This window comes from Plecotus auritus (genome assembly GCF_963455305.1).
Source record: "Plecotus auritus genome assembly, chromosome: 1".
NCBI lineage: Eukaryota > Metazoa > Chordata > Mammalia > Chiroptera > Vespertilionidae > Plecotus > Plecotus auritus.
Window position 1 is genome coordinate 224,548,624 of NC_137770.1, and position 15,240 is coordinate 224,563,863.

Genomic DNA, 15,240 nt, shown 5'->3' on the forward strand with positions numbered 1-15,240 from the left:
TCTCAGAAGCATCTTCAAACAAAATAAAAATTAACTTTAACTAAAAAAAAAAAATGCAGCATATTTTTTAAATAAAGTGTGTCAGGAAATAAAAAGAGAACTATAAAATGATGTTGCAAGCTCCAGAAAGGTTATCACACTTTGATTTCTGAGAAGTGCCATTTATAATCACTGGGGATTGGGGGGTGCGATTTCTTAAAGAACCCCCATATTGGTGCCTATGTATACTTTCTATTTCTATTCCTCAGAGCTGCAGTCCACACACCTTTCTGTAAAGGGCCAGAAAACAAATCTCTTACACTTTATGGGCCATGTGGTGTCATGGCAACTACTCCACTCTGCGCAAACGCAGCCTCAGACAACCAGTGAGTGAATGGATGTGGCTGTGCTTCAATAACCCTTCACGTACAGAAATGGGAGGTGGGTGGTATTTGCTCCGATGGCTGTAGTTTGCCGACCCTGCCACAGAGAGTTCCAGGTACAAAACGAGAGCTGCGGACAGAAACTGGATTCTTACGTTGTACCAAGTGACACCAGGGAGAACGGAACCCACCCTGGGTGTATCTAATCCGTGTCCTTTATAGGAACTAGCCAATGAAGAGCATTTTAGGGAGAGACAAAAAATTCTATGGGATTATATATAACATAATACAAAAAGTTTGTTTCACCCATGCCAGGTTAAAAACTGAAATTAAAGCATAGATAACAATGTAAGATTGAGAAGACATTAAAAAAGATTTCACCTTCTGTACTTTATGATGAGTGCAGAGTGAATAAAAGTAACGCATCGAATCATACACTCTTTTAAAAAGTGACTTCAATCAGGAGAAATGATGCTACTTACCCGGGACAAAATACTTTCCAAAGACTCTGCTAAAGATCTCTTCGCTTTGTTTTTCAGCATGTCGAGTTTAAATCGCGTGGCACTGGATGGCAATTCACTTCCAATATTCTCTGCTGCAATCTGTGTTGTCTGAAAAAATGAAACAATGGACAGTTGAGTCACAACTTCCTTTCTTTTTTCCTTTTTAAAGGAATGAAGAACCTCTTGGATGCATCTTTTGACCCCAGGCCATTATTCTACCCTCATCTCACCTGCTCCTCAGTGACAGGGCTACAAGTCCAGGAAATAGTTTGCCTCAAGGAGTTGCTTTACCTGCTCCAAACGAAACACAGAAATGTGCTTGGGAGCCACGCAGCAAAGCAGTTTAGAGCTTGTGCTGTCGTCGGAACAGAGATCCGTCATTCACTAACCGGCCTTGTGCAAGTCACTTACTTTCTCTGGCTGCAGTTTCCTCTTCTGTAAATTGAGCCCAACCTCAAGATCTAATCGTAAGGCTGTGTTCTGAGACTAAAACAGGTAAAGCCAGTAAAGCATGGGGCACAGCTTCTGGTACAAAGGTAGCCATGGTTAGCTTTTCAAAGTGAAGTAACCATTTACCTTTTGGGGCATTTCGGAGGGCAAGATAAAATAAGTTTACCAACTGAAGAATCGCTTCTCGCTGCCGATGCCAGTCGTTCATTGCTTTCTTTAGAGCTTTGTCTTCTCTCCCACCTATTGTTTCCATCACCCCTGTCCTTCTCCTCTGCCACCAGGCTTCTCTCCCTTAACTGGCCATAATGGGAAACTGACAACATAATGGAGTTTGTTTGCCAACCACTAAGGACGTTTCATGTCATTTATTAAGAGAGAGGCATGTTTTTAAAAAACCTACAGAATCCATAGATACATTGCTTCCTCCTTCTCTGAAGTGTTACCCGACGGTTTTACATAAGCCTGGCGCCCCTTTGGCTGAGAGCAGTGAGGGGTGTGGGCTCTGGTGCTCTCCCTCGCTATGTGGCCTCAGCAGGTTACCATTACCTGCTGCCTCTCTCAGTTCCTCTACCTGCACACTGAGGATGCCCAATGAACCTCCCTCATGGAGCAGTTACGAAATTTAAATACGTTAATACACATTAAAGCACTTTAAGCATACCTGAATCTCAATCAATGTCAATATTAGCTAGTCGCTCCATTTGCTTTCTACTTTTAATAGAGAAAAAATGACATACATATTTGAATCACTCTCCTTCCTCTATCCTCAGAAATAACCCCTCTTCTGAATTGGGTGTTTATCATATCAACTCACATTTTTGTACTTTCATATATGTATGTAGCCATAAAACATGTATGTTGGTTTACACGTAGTTGAAGCCTAAATGAATATATCATCCTGTACAAACCCTTCTGTAATGACCATTTTTCTTTCAATGTTGTTTTTTAGATTTCCGTATCAACAAGGTTCTTTGATTTACTCACTTCAATCAAAATGTACAATCATCGAAGTTTGTTCATATTCCTGTGGTTAAACACTGACTCCCTTTTTTGCTTTTACAAAAGAGACTGCAGTAACCGGTCTTGCACATAGCTCCTTATCACACATGTGAAGTTTTTACAAGGAACTAGGAATGTCCTTGCTGGGTCGCTGGGCCTATGCATCTTCAGCTACACTAGATACTGTCAAATTTCTCTCCCTTAAAATGGTACCAATTCATAATCCAAGCATCAGCAAGTGAGAGTTCACCTTTACGTGGTATTGTCAGATTTTTAAATTTCTGCCAGTGGCCTGGGTATGAATATCTCAAATTGCCTTCCTCTGATTCCTATTGTGTTTTAAGTATTTTTTATTTTATTCAGTTATTTTCTTATCAAAGACCTTACATCTTCTTTGACATAATGAAATCCTAATTCGCCAATGAATGTTATACATTTTTCAAAACGTAAAAGAGAAACGGTTCTGGTCAGAGCTCCATTCGGCTTTGTCCGGTCATCCAGAGTTTTACTTCTATGAGAATTAGCACATGCTTTAAAGAATGGCTCAGCTCAGAATTTCAAGAACGGGGACTACCACTTATCTTGTGTTTTCACGGAGTACACTGAGCACGCTCTGCACAACCCATATGTGCTTGCTGAGGAATGAATGCGGGAGCAATGATCAGCAGGCAGGCCCATGGGAAACACACACCTGAACTTACAGGTGCACTCAACAAATTTCAAGTGCCTGCTAAGCATCAGCACCGCGGGCAGGTGCCTTACTAGTTGCAGCTGGTCCTGTGCAATCATTTACCAAGAACAAGAGCCTGTCCTGACTCGCGGCAGCCTCCAGAGCAAAGGGAGTTATCCACAGGGGCCTCCCGGGACGGCCTTCGACTGACACCCGCTCACTCACAAAGTTAAGAGGCCGTGGATTTGCTTTCAACCCCATAACACACGTTTTCATAAAATAGAAGCATTTAGAGTGGATTGTTGGTTTTTTTAAAATATGTTTTTATTGATTTCAGAGAGGAATGGAGAGAGTGAGAGAGATAGAAACATCAAATGATAAGAGAGAATCATTGATCGGCTGCCTCCTACACGCCCCTCCCCCACCCCCGCTGGGGATCGAGCCTGCAATCCTGGCATGTGCCCTTGACTGGAATCGAACGGGGACCCTTCAGTCCACAGGCCAATACCCTATCCACTGAGCCAAACCAGCTAGGGCTAGAGTGGATTGTTTTGATACATGAAGAAAACATTGGCTAAAAGCCTAGTACTACGTAGCAGATGCTACAGAGACAGAAGAAAACCTGGGCTTGCGTTTTTCTCCTTTTAAACCCGGCCGTAAGCATCTCCCTGCACTCAATGCTTCCTTTCCTCTCCCACCTAATGAGAGGTTTTGTATGTCCATCATCACAATTCAAATATAATTGGAAAATAATTCACACTGAGGAAATAATCCATGTTTAGAAGTAATTCGCGTTCAGAAAATAATCTATTCCTCGCTTATTTTAAAATAAGCATCTAGAAGTTTCTCCTTTGAAGATGATGCTGGGGACACCCCAACACATCTGGGGACCAGGGTCTCTTCTTTACAGGCAGACGTGAGCCTCCCGGGTGGCGGAATGTTTAAGGAACCTCCAGAGAAAGTACTGCCCTGGCGACAGTTCCATGTGCTGAGGCTTGGTCTCTTTCACATTCAATTATCTGACGTATTCACATGGAAAAAACTATTAAATGTATTTCTCCACTGGACTAATCTATGCCCAAATCATAAAGATACTACCTATTCCTTAAAAGTAAATTGGCACGTAGGTCAAAACTTCCCATCCACCCTAAGTGCTTTATTTCCCTCTAGCAGTTATAAATCATCTCAAAATTACCAATTTCCTGTTGGAACAAGTTGGTGGGGGGGATCAGAACAAGGAAAAACTAATAGTGGTACAAAAGTGGGGGGTGGGGGGGAAGCAATGGAAATAAGAACAAATAGGTTGAAAATGGAACTAGAGAATTAACTGAAAACTTAGATCAAGTGACCCATCCCAAAGGGACAGGACTCCCACACAGTCTGAAGGATGTGTGGAAGGGAGGAATGTCAACCACAAGGGTCAAAGGCCAAGGACACAGGCAGTGTACTGGCATTCGCACCGCTGCTGAGGGAGCCTACAGCTGGCCAGTGAGATTAAAAACACCGCCAGACACTGCCCGGGAGCTCTGCGAGTTCAGGAAGGTAGAAACTCAATGGGAGAGTTGCTACGTGTGCATCCCAGTAAAACGGCGTCACGGTGAGGTTACCAGAAGAGCAGGGGCTGTTTATGGGGACAGGGCACACGACTGGACGTTAAAGCGCCTTTAGAACGAGCATTGGTGTTTTTTAAAAAGGCTATTCTAGACTTTTGGAAAATTGAGTATTTTTTTATACATCCTTCACTGATTTTTCTCTAGAGTTACTGGCCTACACGTAATTTAAACAAATACAAAATGCATGTTTTGAAGCAATACTGGTTATTATGAACTGACTTCCACAGAATCCAAGACACACAAAAGTGGTCCATGGCACTGTGTGTACTGAACCCAAACTGGCAGCTCCTAACAGACAGAGACCTGCGGGCAGCTCCAGCCTGACACAGCACCCCCAAACAGAAAAGCCAGACAAAGCTGTGGACAGTAGCAGAGAGCAGGCAGACTGGGCGCCCCCATCGTGTGAAAGGGGATCAGTGGAAGTTTCCTATCTGAATAGCACAGAACCAGGCTCTCTCGGGTTCTATCTGGCTTTTCAGTGGTGCTAGCTTACGTTCACATAGCCTTCATGCCACAAAGATCCTCCAGGCACTTTATGCAGTTCTGAAGGCGGCTTTAGGATGTCACTCCCACTCTACCAAGGAGAAGGGGGAGGTGGCAGAGGCTGGCTCCCTCAATTCAGGAGCCTGTGGCAGTAGGTACTCTGATACACCACTCCACCCCCTCTATGGAGCAGAAACATCTCACCATCTCCAGAACAGTCTGAATACTCCCAAATCTTACCTACATGCATAACAAATGCAAATAAAACACAGGGACAAAAGCAGCTTTCAGAGCTTCATCACACCCTCAGGACTCTTTCACACAGTGTCCTGGTAAAATCACGAGAAGAGAAGAAAATGCCATACCTGCTTTATCTCCCCAATATGGATGTGAACTTTTTGCTTCTCTTCATATAAACATCTCAGGAAAGAAATAACCAATTCATTCTCTCGCTGCTCATTTCTTGGTCTCAATTTCTTTAAAAAGGAGGAGAAGAAGAATAAGAATATATTACATTTATTTTTTATTGTCAAAAAAAACTGCTAAACCCATTCCTTTGGAAATGCTAACCGTGTCCTTCCATTCATTAATTAGTGTTTTTACCCAATCATGTCACTAGGGGGCACCAATGATCCCCAAAAGGGAGATCATTTTTTTAAAAAAAAAGAAACAGTGGAACTAGCTGGTGGGACAGATTTAGCTTTTGACCTCTGATGTCCTTATACCTAAAATAAGTATTTCACATCAGATAGAGGCATAGTCAAAATATTTAATAAACAAATAGTCTTGAAAACAGAAGAAAAGAACAAAATCTGTGTAAACACCCAGAGGTCAAGAGCCATCGCGGCTACACATTTATAAACTGATGGTTAGTGAAATGGAAAGAAAAAGAGCGACAGGGCCCAGGGTCGTGGTCCTATAAGTCACATGTGTTCGTCAGCAAGCACTTTCTGCAGCCCCACAAGGCATGAACTCGCACACAAAATGCCATGGCACTGACTCAATTTTTTTTTCTTTCTATTTAAAAAATTCTCCCCACATCTTTCACGTTTCAGGCAGGGTGGTGGCAAAGCGCAGGGAGTAGGAATGAGGACCTGGAGCCCTAGGTGCTGCCTGAAGTGTGACCCAAGGCAGAGTTCAATCTTAGCGTCCTCGTTCGTTCAAATGAAGCTGGTGCACGAGACACACTAAGGTCTCCTCCAGCTCCCACATTCTGTGGATTTGAAATTACCAGTCAGAGTTCTTTTTTAGAAGACGGTTTATTGTCACTGAATATGAATAAAACAAAGCTGAATTGCTCTGGGGATACACAAAACGTCCAGTCTGTACACTTCGGAAATGCATCTTTTTCAGATGGACAATTATCCAACTTCTAGCTCGCGCTTTGAAACAAAGTCAGAGTGCGATAAATGGACCCTCTCTACAAACATCCACGTCTGGGTCAATGCTACTCTTAGCAACCTCCTTCCCCAGCTAACGAAGGAACAACGATGTCACCCTTCATGTCATGGGCTTTCGAAGGAAAAGCAGCACTAACCTAGACCTTCTGACATTCGATCCCTTAAAGAAAAAGATCACTTTAAAAAATAAGTTGTTCCAGTTACTCAAGGAAAATAGTGAATGATTAGAAGGGTGTGTTTTTTTTTTTTATTGAGGAGCTTCTGTTCTTTCAAATTGCAGATTTAAGGATTAAATATTTTAGAAGCTAGAACAGATGCTCCCCACCTAGATTCCAAGCCGTGAACCTTGATGTTATAAAACTATACACGTTTTATTCAGCAAGTGGATTTCTCCAGGGAAAGGTCCCATCAGATCTTCAGTAAAGGAAAGTGGTGGTGAGGACCACAATCCCAACGTAGCCCTGCTGACCCAGGGGGGTAAGCTCACATCTGTGACTTTAAAAGCCCAGGAAGCTATAGAAACTCTTTGGTTTTCAGTGGGAGTGGAAATGGTACACCCACTTTTGGAGACAGCTGGCACTTTTTATAAAACTAAACACACTCTTACCATACAATCCATACAATTGCCCTGCTTAGAGTTTTCCCCAGTGAGTTGAAAATCTATGTCCACACAAAAACCTGCATATATCCCTCGCCGGTTTGGCTCAGTGAATAGAGTGTCGGCCTGCGGACCAAAGGGTCCTGGGTTCGATTCCGGTCAAGGGCACATGCCTAGGGTTGCAGGCTCGATCCCCAGTAGGGGCCGTGCAGGAGGCAGCCAATCAATGATTCTCTCTCATCATTGATGTTTCTATCCCTCTCTCCCTCACTTTTCCTCTCTGAAATCAATAAAAATATTTTTTAAGAAAGTGCATATAAATGTTTATAGCAGATTTATAATAGCCAAAAGTTATAAGCAACCCAGATGTCCTCCTTCAGTAGGCGAATGGATAAACTGTTCCATTCCAGACAATGGAATATAATTCGGCACTAAAAAAAGAAGAGCTATCAAGCCATGAAAAGACCGACAGGAACCTTAAATGCCTACTGCTAAGTGAAAGAAGCCAATCTGAAAAGACTGTATTCTGCATGATTCCAACTATACGACAATGTGGAAAAGACAAAACCAGAGACAGTAAAAAGGTCAATGGTTGCCTGTGGTTTGAGGACTGGAGATGGAGGGAGGAGGAAGGGCAGGACAGGCAGAACGCAGAGGAATTTTAGGACAATGAAACAATTCTGGATGATACCGTAACGGTGTACACATGTCTTTATACATCTGTCAGACCTACAGATGTACAACACCAAGAGTGAACCCCAGTAAACTATGCACTTTAGTGAATAATAACGCCTCGTCAATGGTAACAAATGTACCACACTTAGGCAACATGTTATTAACAGGGGAAACGGGCCGGGGTGGGAGGCACAGAGATGAGAGTTTACATGGGAACACTCTGTACTTTGCACCCAATTTACTGAAAAACTAAAACCACTCTAAAGAATAAAGTCCTTTTTTTTAAGTGCAGCAAAGAGGAGCAGAAAGGAATTACACGAGGCCCCTCAGCAGGCGCAGGCAGTGAGGGCTGACCCTCTCTTTCTTTTCTTGCATCTTTTAATTCAAACCTCCGGCTGCTCTCACAAGAAAATGTGTATTTTTCTTTGAAAAATTCTTCATGATCAAAATATCAAAAAAAAAAGAAGGCTAAGAATGCAGGAATAAAGAGCATTATGAATGCATTTTCTTTTCCTCAAAGTCTACATGACAGAAACTATTCGGAAGGCTGAGCACAGTTGCTGCGCGTTAGAAACTGAAGCTGAGAACCCGAGGCCGCGTCACGGGGCTCATTAACCATCACAGAAAAGTCACCAGAGCCGGAAGCGCGTTTTCATGGTGGCGTACAAGGTCGAGAATAAACCCTTCCTTAAAACAACACGGGTAGGGGCTGCCATTCCATTGAGTTAAACGATGAGCAAGGTGTCTTCTCCCCCTACCTCCCACGTGATGTCACCATCCTCCCTCGTGGCAAATCCTTGTTTCCAAAAGGTGATTTCATGAGTCAGAGACAAGTCAGGGGAGAACAGTGCGGAATCAAGCTGGGTCACATCACTTTGCAGTCAAAAATTAACTTGCTTGTTCAAAATTAATCTACGGTGTCAGGAGCCGGGGCGGGGGTTGCCTGGGGCAGTACCAGGGGGGTTCTGAGGAACTGGCAATGCTCTTGCTTTTTTAAAGTCTTGGTGCCAGTGCACAGATGGGTCAACTTGTAAAAAATCCCCTGAACTACCCACCACTGACTTGTGCGCTTTCCTCCAGTGATGTTACACTGCAACGTTTTAAAACAACAATAATAAAAAACAATGAATTGCCTGTTAAGTAACAAAGTCAACTTTGTTACATGTGTCTTAACCTTATCTCTATGAGGGACCTATAAACTGGTGGTAAATGCAATTAAAGACAAATTCCCAGCGCTGACTGATGAACGCAGAGTGCTCAGGACGCCTATGGTCTTTGGAGCAAATGACTAAAAACGGCCGCGCTCACCAGGACAGGGCACTCTGACACCTTTTATAAAAACGACAATCAAATCCTATAAGAAATCATTTTAAGACCGTAGGAAATCCAAAGGAGGTGATCCATTTTCTTTACAAAGTGAAAAACAGCTCCTCTATCCATTAGTCTTTTAACTGGTGAAAAGCCGTGTTATTTAACCCATCATGGACATCTATTGGATGTACATCTACTTGGTTTATCTACTCAGTATGAGTGCAGTCATCCCCTGAAATACGCTCACTCAGATGAAGAGAATTGGATCTGGAGACATTTCCTTCCCTCGCCCTCCCTGGGCCTCAACGCAGTTTCTCAGACTAAGAGAGCCAGCCTGGACATGGCACCTCCGCCAGCAGCGTGGCTGCTTGAGACGCCAGCCAGCAAGACCCTGGGAGTCACCGTCACACCTGCCCAGCTGGAAATGTTCGAAATGTGCACGTCTCAAACAGACCACAGACAGAAATGTGGCTGTGCCGTGTCGTCAGGACTCCTCCTAGAAAGAGGAAGGCTAACAGCCCCGGCGACCACTGGTCCCAGGTCAGCGTGTCTACAGCAGTGATCATCTCCAGCATCATCTGCACGATAACTACTCATCTCTCTTTCTTCATGGTTCTGTTTGGGTTCATTTTACTTTACACTAGAGGCCCGGTGCACGAAATTCATGCACGGGGGGAGGGAAGGGTCTCCTCAGCCCAGCCTGCAACCTCTCCAATCCGGGACCCCTCGGGAATATCCGACTGCCTGTTTAGGCCCGATCCCTAGGATCGGGCCTAAACAGGCAGTCGGACATCCCTCTCACAATCCTGGACCACTGGCTCTTAATCGCTCACCTGCCTGCCTACCTGGTTGCCCCTAACTGCCCCCCACTTGCCGTCCTGATCGCCCCTCACTGCCTCTGCATGCCGGCCTGGTTGCTCCTAACTGCCCCCCCCCACCGGCCTGGTCATCCCTAACTGCCCCACCCTGCCAGCCTGGTCACCCCCAATTGCCCTCCCACCAGCCTAGTCACCCCTCACTGCCCCCCCCCCCCGTGCCAGCCTAATTGCCCCCAACTCCCCCCCCCGGCCTTGTCGCCCCTAATGCCCCCTCATCAGCCTGGTCGCCTCCTACTGCCCCCCCGCTGCCAGCCTCGTCGCCTCTTACTGCCCCCCTCTGCTGGCCTGGTCACCCCTAACTGACGCCCCCTCTGCCGACCTGGTCACCCTCAAGTGGCCCCCTGCTGGCCTGGTCACCCCTCACGGCCCCCCCACTGGCCTGGTCGCCCCACGCAGCCTGCTGTTCAGTCATTTGGTTGTCCCTCACTAATCCCCCTGCCAGCCTGGCCTGGTCGTAGGCAGCCATCTTGTGAGGGAGTGAGGGTTAATTTGCATATTACCGCTTTATTATACAGGATTAAGCATTTATTTACAAAAGAACATGATTGCGTATACTTCAGTAATTATTTAGGTGATCACATGCCACACATTTTAATAATAATGACATTTGTCTTATGGAAGTGTGCCATGGGAGAGTTCTTCAGGAACAAACCACCCTCCAGGAAGGGCTGTGTGGAGGAAAATATGAGCCACTCTACTTATAAGAGGACTCGTGACACCACAAAGCCACCTTCTCCTTATGTTGTTTTTGAAATGTATGATTTTTCAAACACATCAGCAGGCACTGCTACCTAAAAGGAAACCAATGACTTGGTTTATAAAATGTTTTACAAAAACCACAAATGGTCATTGAGGAAATAATTCATCAAGACAATCAATAAGCCATTAGAATGAAGAAAAGATCATGTCAAATCGTATCATTCAAGTATACAGTGATGGAGGACAAAGTCTGAGCTGGCTTTTCTAACCCATGACTTCCCTTTGGTCTTTAACCGATCAGAAAAACTAGTCTTCTAGGGGCCCTGGGAGATTAACTGAGTACACTATTCTTTTTAATGTTTTTATTGATTTTAGAGAGAGAGGAAGGGAGAGGGAGAGAGAGAGATAGAAACATCGATGACAGAGAAACATCGATCGGCTGCCTCCTGCACACCCCCCACTGGTGATCAAGCCCGCAACCCAGGCATGTGCCCTGACCAGGAATGGAACCAGTGACCTCTTGGTGCGTGGGACGACGCTCAATCCACTGAGCCACATCGGCCGAGTGCACTTTTTAAAAGTAAAACTGTGTCACCGCTTTTCTCTACAGCCTCTTTGCCATATGTACTCAGGGTTTCCTGTCCTGATGCATCGCACTGTTTTGGGGAAAGCTACTACATACACAGTGATGTCTACATAAAAAAGAAAACTCACATTAGGGCGAATATGCCTCTTCTATGCTGGCTGGAAGGATGCTCCCCAAAGTGACTTGATAGCACTTTGTAAGTGCATTAATAATCAGAAGCAAATTATCATCCATTTATCCATTTACCCATTTATGAACTCCACATACAAATCACATTAAGTCTGTCTAAGCATACTGTGTACTTGGAACTCTAAGGATCCTTTAAGAGAAAACAAAGTGGTGTGTCTCAAGTGGCTTCGGAGGAAATCGAGAAAAACGTAAAGCCAATCAAAAGTCATGAAAATTACATCCTAAGCTGTCTACGAAAGAGAGGAAACCTTTCTATGCTATCCTTCTACTACATATGCCAACCTTACACAGGAGGAGAACGGGGATAAAGAGAACTTTAACAGGTGGTTACTTTTTCACACTCACAGAAAACAGACCACGGGCCCGAACTGTTGAGCCTTTCCCCCAGCGAGGAGGGAGGCTGGAGCCTTCTCCTGTGGTTTAACAACCCCTCCATTTGCAGGACCCCTGCCGCTCTCCTCCCCCTCAAAAGGAGATATTTATTCTTTGTTTTGATGTGCTTAACTCCCTAGAAAAATGCCAGAAAGCCATAGAAAATGCCCTGGGCCACAGCAGACATGACATTTCTGATGAGCTCATTAAAGAGTCAGAATGAGCCCTAGCCAGTTTGGCTCAGTGGATAGAGCATTGGCCTGTTTACTGAAGGGTCCCAGGTTCGATTCTGGCCAAGGGCACATGCCCGAGTTGCAGGCTTGAGCCCCAGTAGGGGGCGTGCAAGAGGCAGCCAATCAATGATTCTCATCATTGATGTTTCTATCTCTCTCTCCCTTCTTTCCTCTCTGAAATCAATAAAGAAATATATATATATTTTAAAAAGAGTCAGAATGAACAGATCACAGGCGTGCAGGCACACGCAGTGTGGTTTCCCCAAGATACACGGCATCTAAACGCAAGGACGAGAGCAGTCTCCGGGTTTGACGTAGAAAGCCCACAAGCTTGGTTTTTTTCTCTATTTTGTTTAGGTTTGACATAGTATACAGTTCTAAGTAGACCACATCATCTACATTTATTTTCAAACCAAAAAAATAATAAGACAGGAGGAACAATTAATGTTCAATTTCATGGGGAAAACAACATCTCCTGCAACTCCCTACTTGGAGCCAAACTCCGGACGGAGAAGGGTGGCAGAGGTTTCCCACCGATTGATCATGGTGGCGTACCGAGCAGAGGAGCGCTCAGGGACGGGAGTCCAGGTCTCGGTCCCCGGGCTGAGGTTCTTCCACATCATAATTTCTCTCACTCTGAAATGGTATTTTTAAGAGAGCACTTCCCCCCTCCCCTGGTTTTGTTGTTTTCACTTGAAAACCAAGACCCGATGTGAATCTGCAATTCCGACCTGGCCCTTCCACGGGGCTGTTCAAGCTTAAACCAAGCGGAGTTCGGAGCCACTTCCCTGGGGCTGTGACAGCTCTGATCTCCTGTTGCTTATAAATGACATTTCACAAGAGGGCTGCTGCCTCTTCTTCCCACATGGAAATGCACACGCCAACTGTACCTGCACCTCCTCAAAAACCATTGCTTGCTCCTGATTGGTTAACGTTGTCAAGTGCTTCTGGAGTTCTAGTTTGGTTTTAGAAGAATTCATTCCTATTAAGAGAAAAAAAAGAGAGAGAGAGAGAGTGATGAAAACACATAAAAGTTATGAGGTAGAGTGAACACTTCTATACTCATTCCCTTGACATTCTTACCTACCCACTGCAGGCTTTCAAAATTTTATGGAAATCCTAACCAATAAAGTTGATAATGACAATGACAACAACTAACAGTTTTTAGTTGAGCCCTCATGGACCAGGCACCCTCTTAAACATCAGGCCTCCATCATATCATTCCATGCTCAGAACAATCTAATGAATAGGGTTTTATTATCCACATTTTACAGGTAAGGAAACTGAGACCCAGAGAGTTTATATAATTTCCAAAAACCACCACCTTGAACTCTACCTCAGATCTATGTGGTTCCAAATTACTTTTTGGCCACTGCTCCATGTTAAAACCCCTCACACAATCAGAACGTTGTCCTCAGAAAACGATAAATTCTCAATCTGGCCCAGCAGCTCAACGGTTAGAGCACCATCCCAGTATGCCAAGGTAGCAGGTTCGATCCCCAATCAGGGCACATACAAGAATTAACCAATGAATGCATAAATAAGTGGAACAATAGATGGATGTTTCTCTCTCTCAAACCAATTTTAAAAAGAAAATGATAAATTCTCATGGTATTTGCTCTCGATATCTTTTCTTAAGAAGAAATAACTACTACTCCATTTGAAAACTGACCAACATATTTCTCTTGCATGTTATACTCCTGCACATAAAAGTGAATCATGTGGCTAACCACTTTCCTCTTCCCACCCCTTGCTTATTAACATTCTTAAGACAATTTAATAACCATGACAGAGGATTCTGAGAAAAGGTTATAAAAATAAAGCCATCGTTTTAGTGCCCATTAGTGTCAATACTTAAGAAAGTTCTTTCTCCACACGGACATGGCTCAGACCCTGTTTTGCCTTTCCTTGGTGCCAGAGATAAAGGTTCCACACGATGAGATTTAGAACGAAAGGATTTACTGACCTAACCACAACAAGAACAACCACTGCGCGTAACAGACATACCTCGTTTCATTGTACTTCACTGCACTCCGACGATACTGCATTTTTCACAAACTGGAGGTTTGTGGCAACCTCCAGCAAAAAGATTACAACTTGCTGAAGGCTCAGATAATGGTTAGCATTTTTTAGCAGTAAAGTATTTTTAATTGAGGTATGTACATTGTGTTTTTTTTTCCAGACATAATGCTAGTACACAATATAGTGTAAATATAACTTTTATATGCATGGGAAACCAAAAAAATCGTGTGCCTCATGTTTTTACTGTGGTATTTGCTGTATTGTGGTGGTCCGGCCTGAACCCGTAACATCTCAGGGATGCCTGTATTTTTTATTCCAAGGATAACCTCTCCTTACCCACCTGCCACTCTCTTCTCCTCCCAAGAGTGAGCCCCGGGCAGGCGATTGGCCTTGTCCTCCAGAGCCCGAGAGCCATGATGCACCTATACAACTAAGAGGGGACACCCTCAAACCTGGACCAGGAACTTGGAAATCATGCCTGCTTGACAGGTGAGTTTGCTGGGGTCTAGAGAAGACAGGTGACTTGTCCAAGGTCAGGAGCCGACAGCAGCCAAGCCTGCCCCGCACTCCTCCCTCCTACAGCCCCTACTCACACTGCTGCAGCCCTCTCAGCTTCTGGGAAGTCCCTCCCACCTTTTTTGGCCAATATTTCTTCAGTGATTACTGTGCCACTTCACTCAATACTACACGCAATATCTCATTTAATCCTCAGAATAATCTTTGGAGTGGGCACTACTTCTAGTAATCAAAGGTGTAGATGGAGAAACTGAGGTGCGGTGAAGTCAAGGATTCTGTCCAAGGTCGTCAGCTAAGTAAGGGACCGACTTAGAATCTGAGCCATGTCTGTTTGCCTCTGGAGATCACTCTTAAACCCTCGCTGCCTCCCTTTTGCCGGGAGAGTTCGGTGCTCTGACACATGAGGGCGTCAATACCAAGGGAGATAATTCACAGGTGGGCAAGAGTGCTGCAAGGACAGATGGGTTTTGTCAGCAAATTCAGGTGCTCCTCTGGCAAGATGTCAGGTCTTTGAAGGCAGGGAGACAAATAGTTGATTTTACTGTCCTAACACCTTAAATGCTGAATCAAAATGGTGTTGAAATTTACAGTAACATAAGCCCTCACTAATCATTAACCAACACTCCTCCTTGCATATGGAGATGTCTCGGACAGTGTCAGCATCCTAGTGGACACACTGTA

At 44.5% G+C, this 15,240-nt stretch overlaps 1 protein-coding gene across 7 annotated transcripts in view; it reads right to left on the reverse strand.

Annotated features, from left to right (window-relative positions):
• TBC1D1 (TBC1 domain family member 1) overlaps positions 1 to 15,240 on the reverse strand; it is a 216,615-nt gene that overhangs the window by 80,661 nt on the left and 120,714 nt on the right. For all 7 annotated transcript variants that reach the window (XM_080645394.1, XM_080645395.1, XM_080645397.1 and 4 more), the window contains 3 exons: positions 12,912 to 13,003; positions 5,446 to 5,556; positions 845 to 973 (listed from right to left, as the gene is read on the reverse strand). In XM_080645394.1, the coding sequence (XP_080501520.1) occupies positions 845 to 973; positions 5,446 to 5,556; positions 12,912 to 13,003 (332 nt within the window). The remainder of the gene's footprint in view (positions 1 to 844; positions 974 to 5,445; positions 5,557 to 12,911; positions 13,004 to 15,240) is intronic.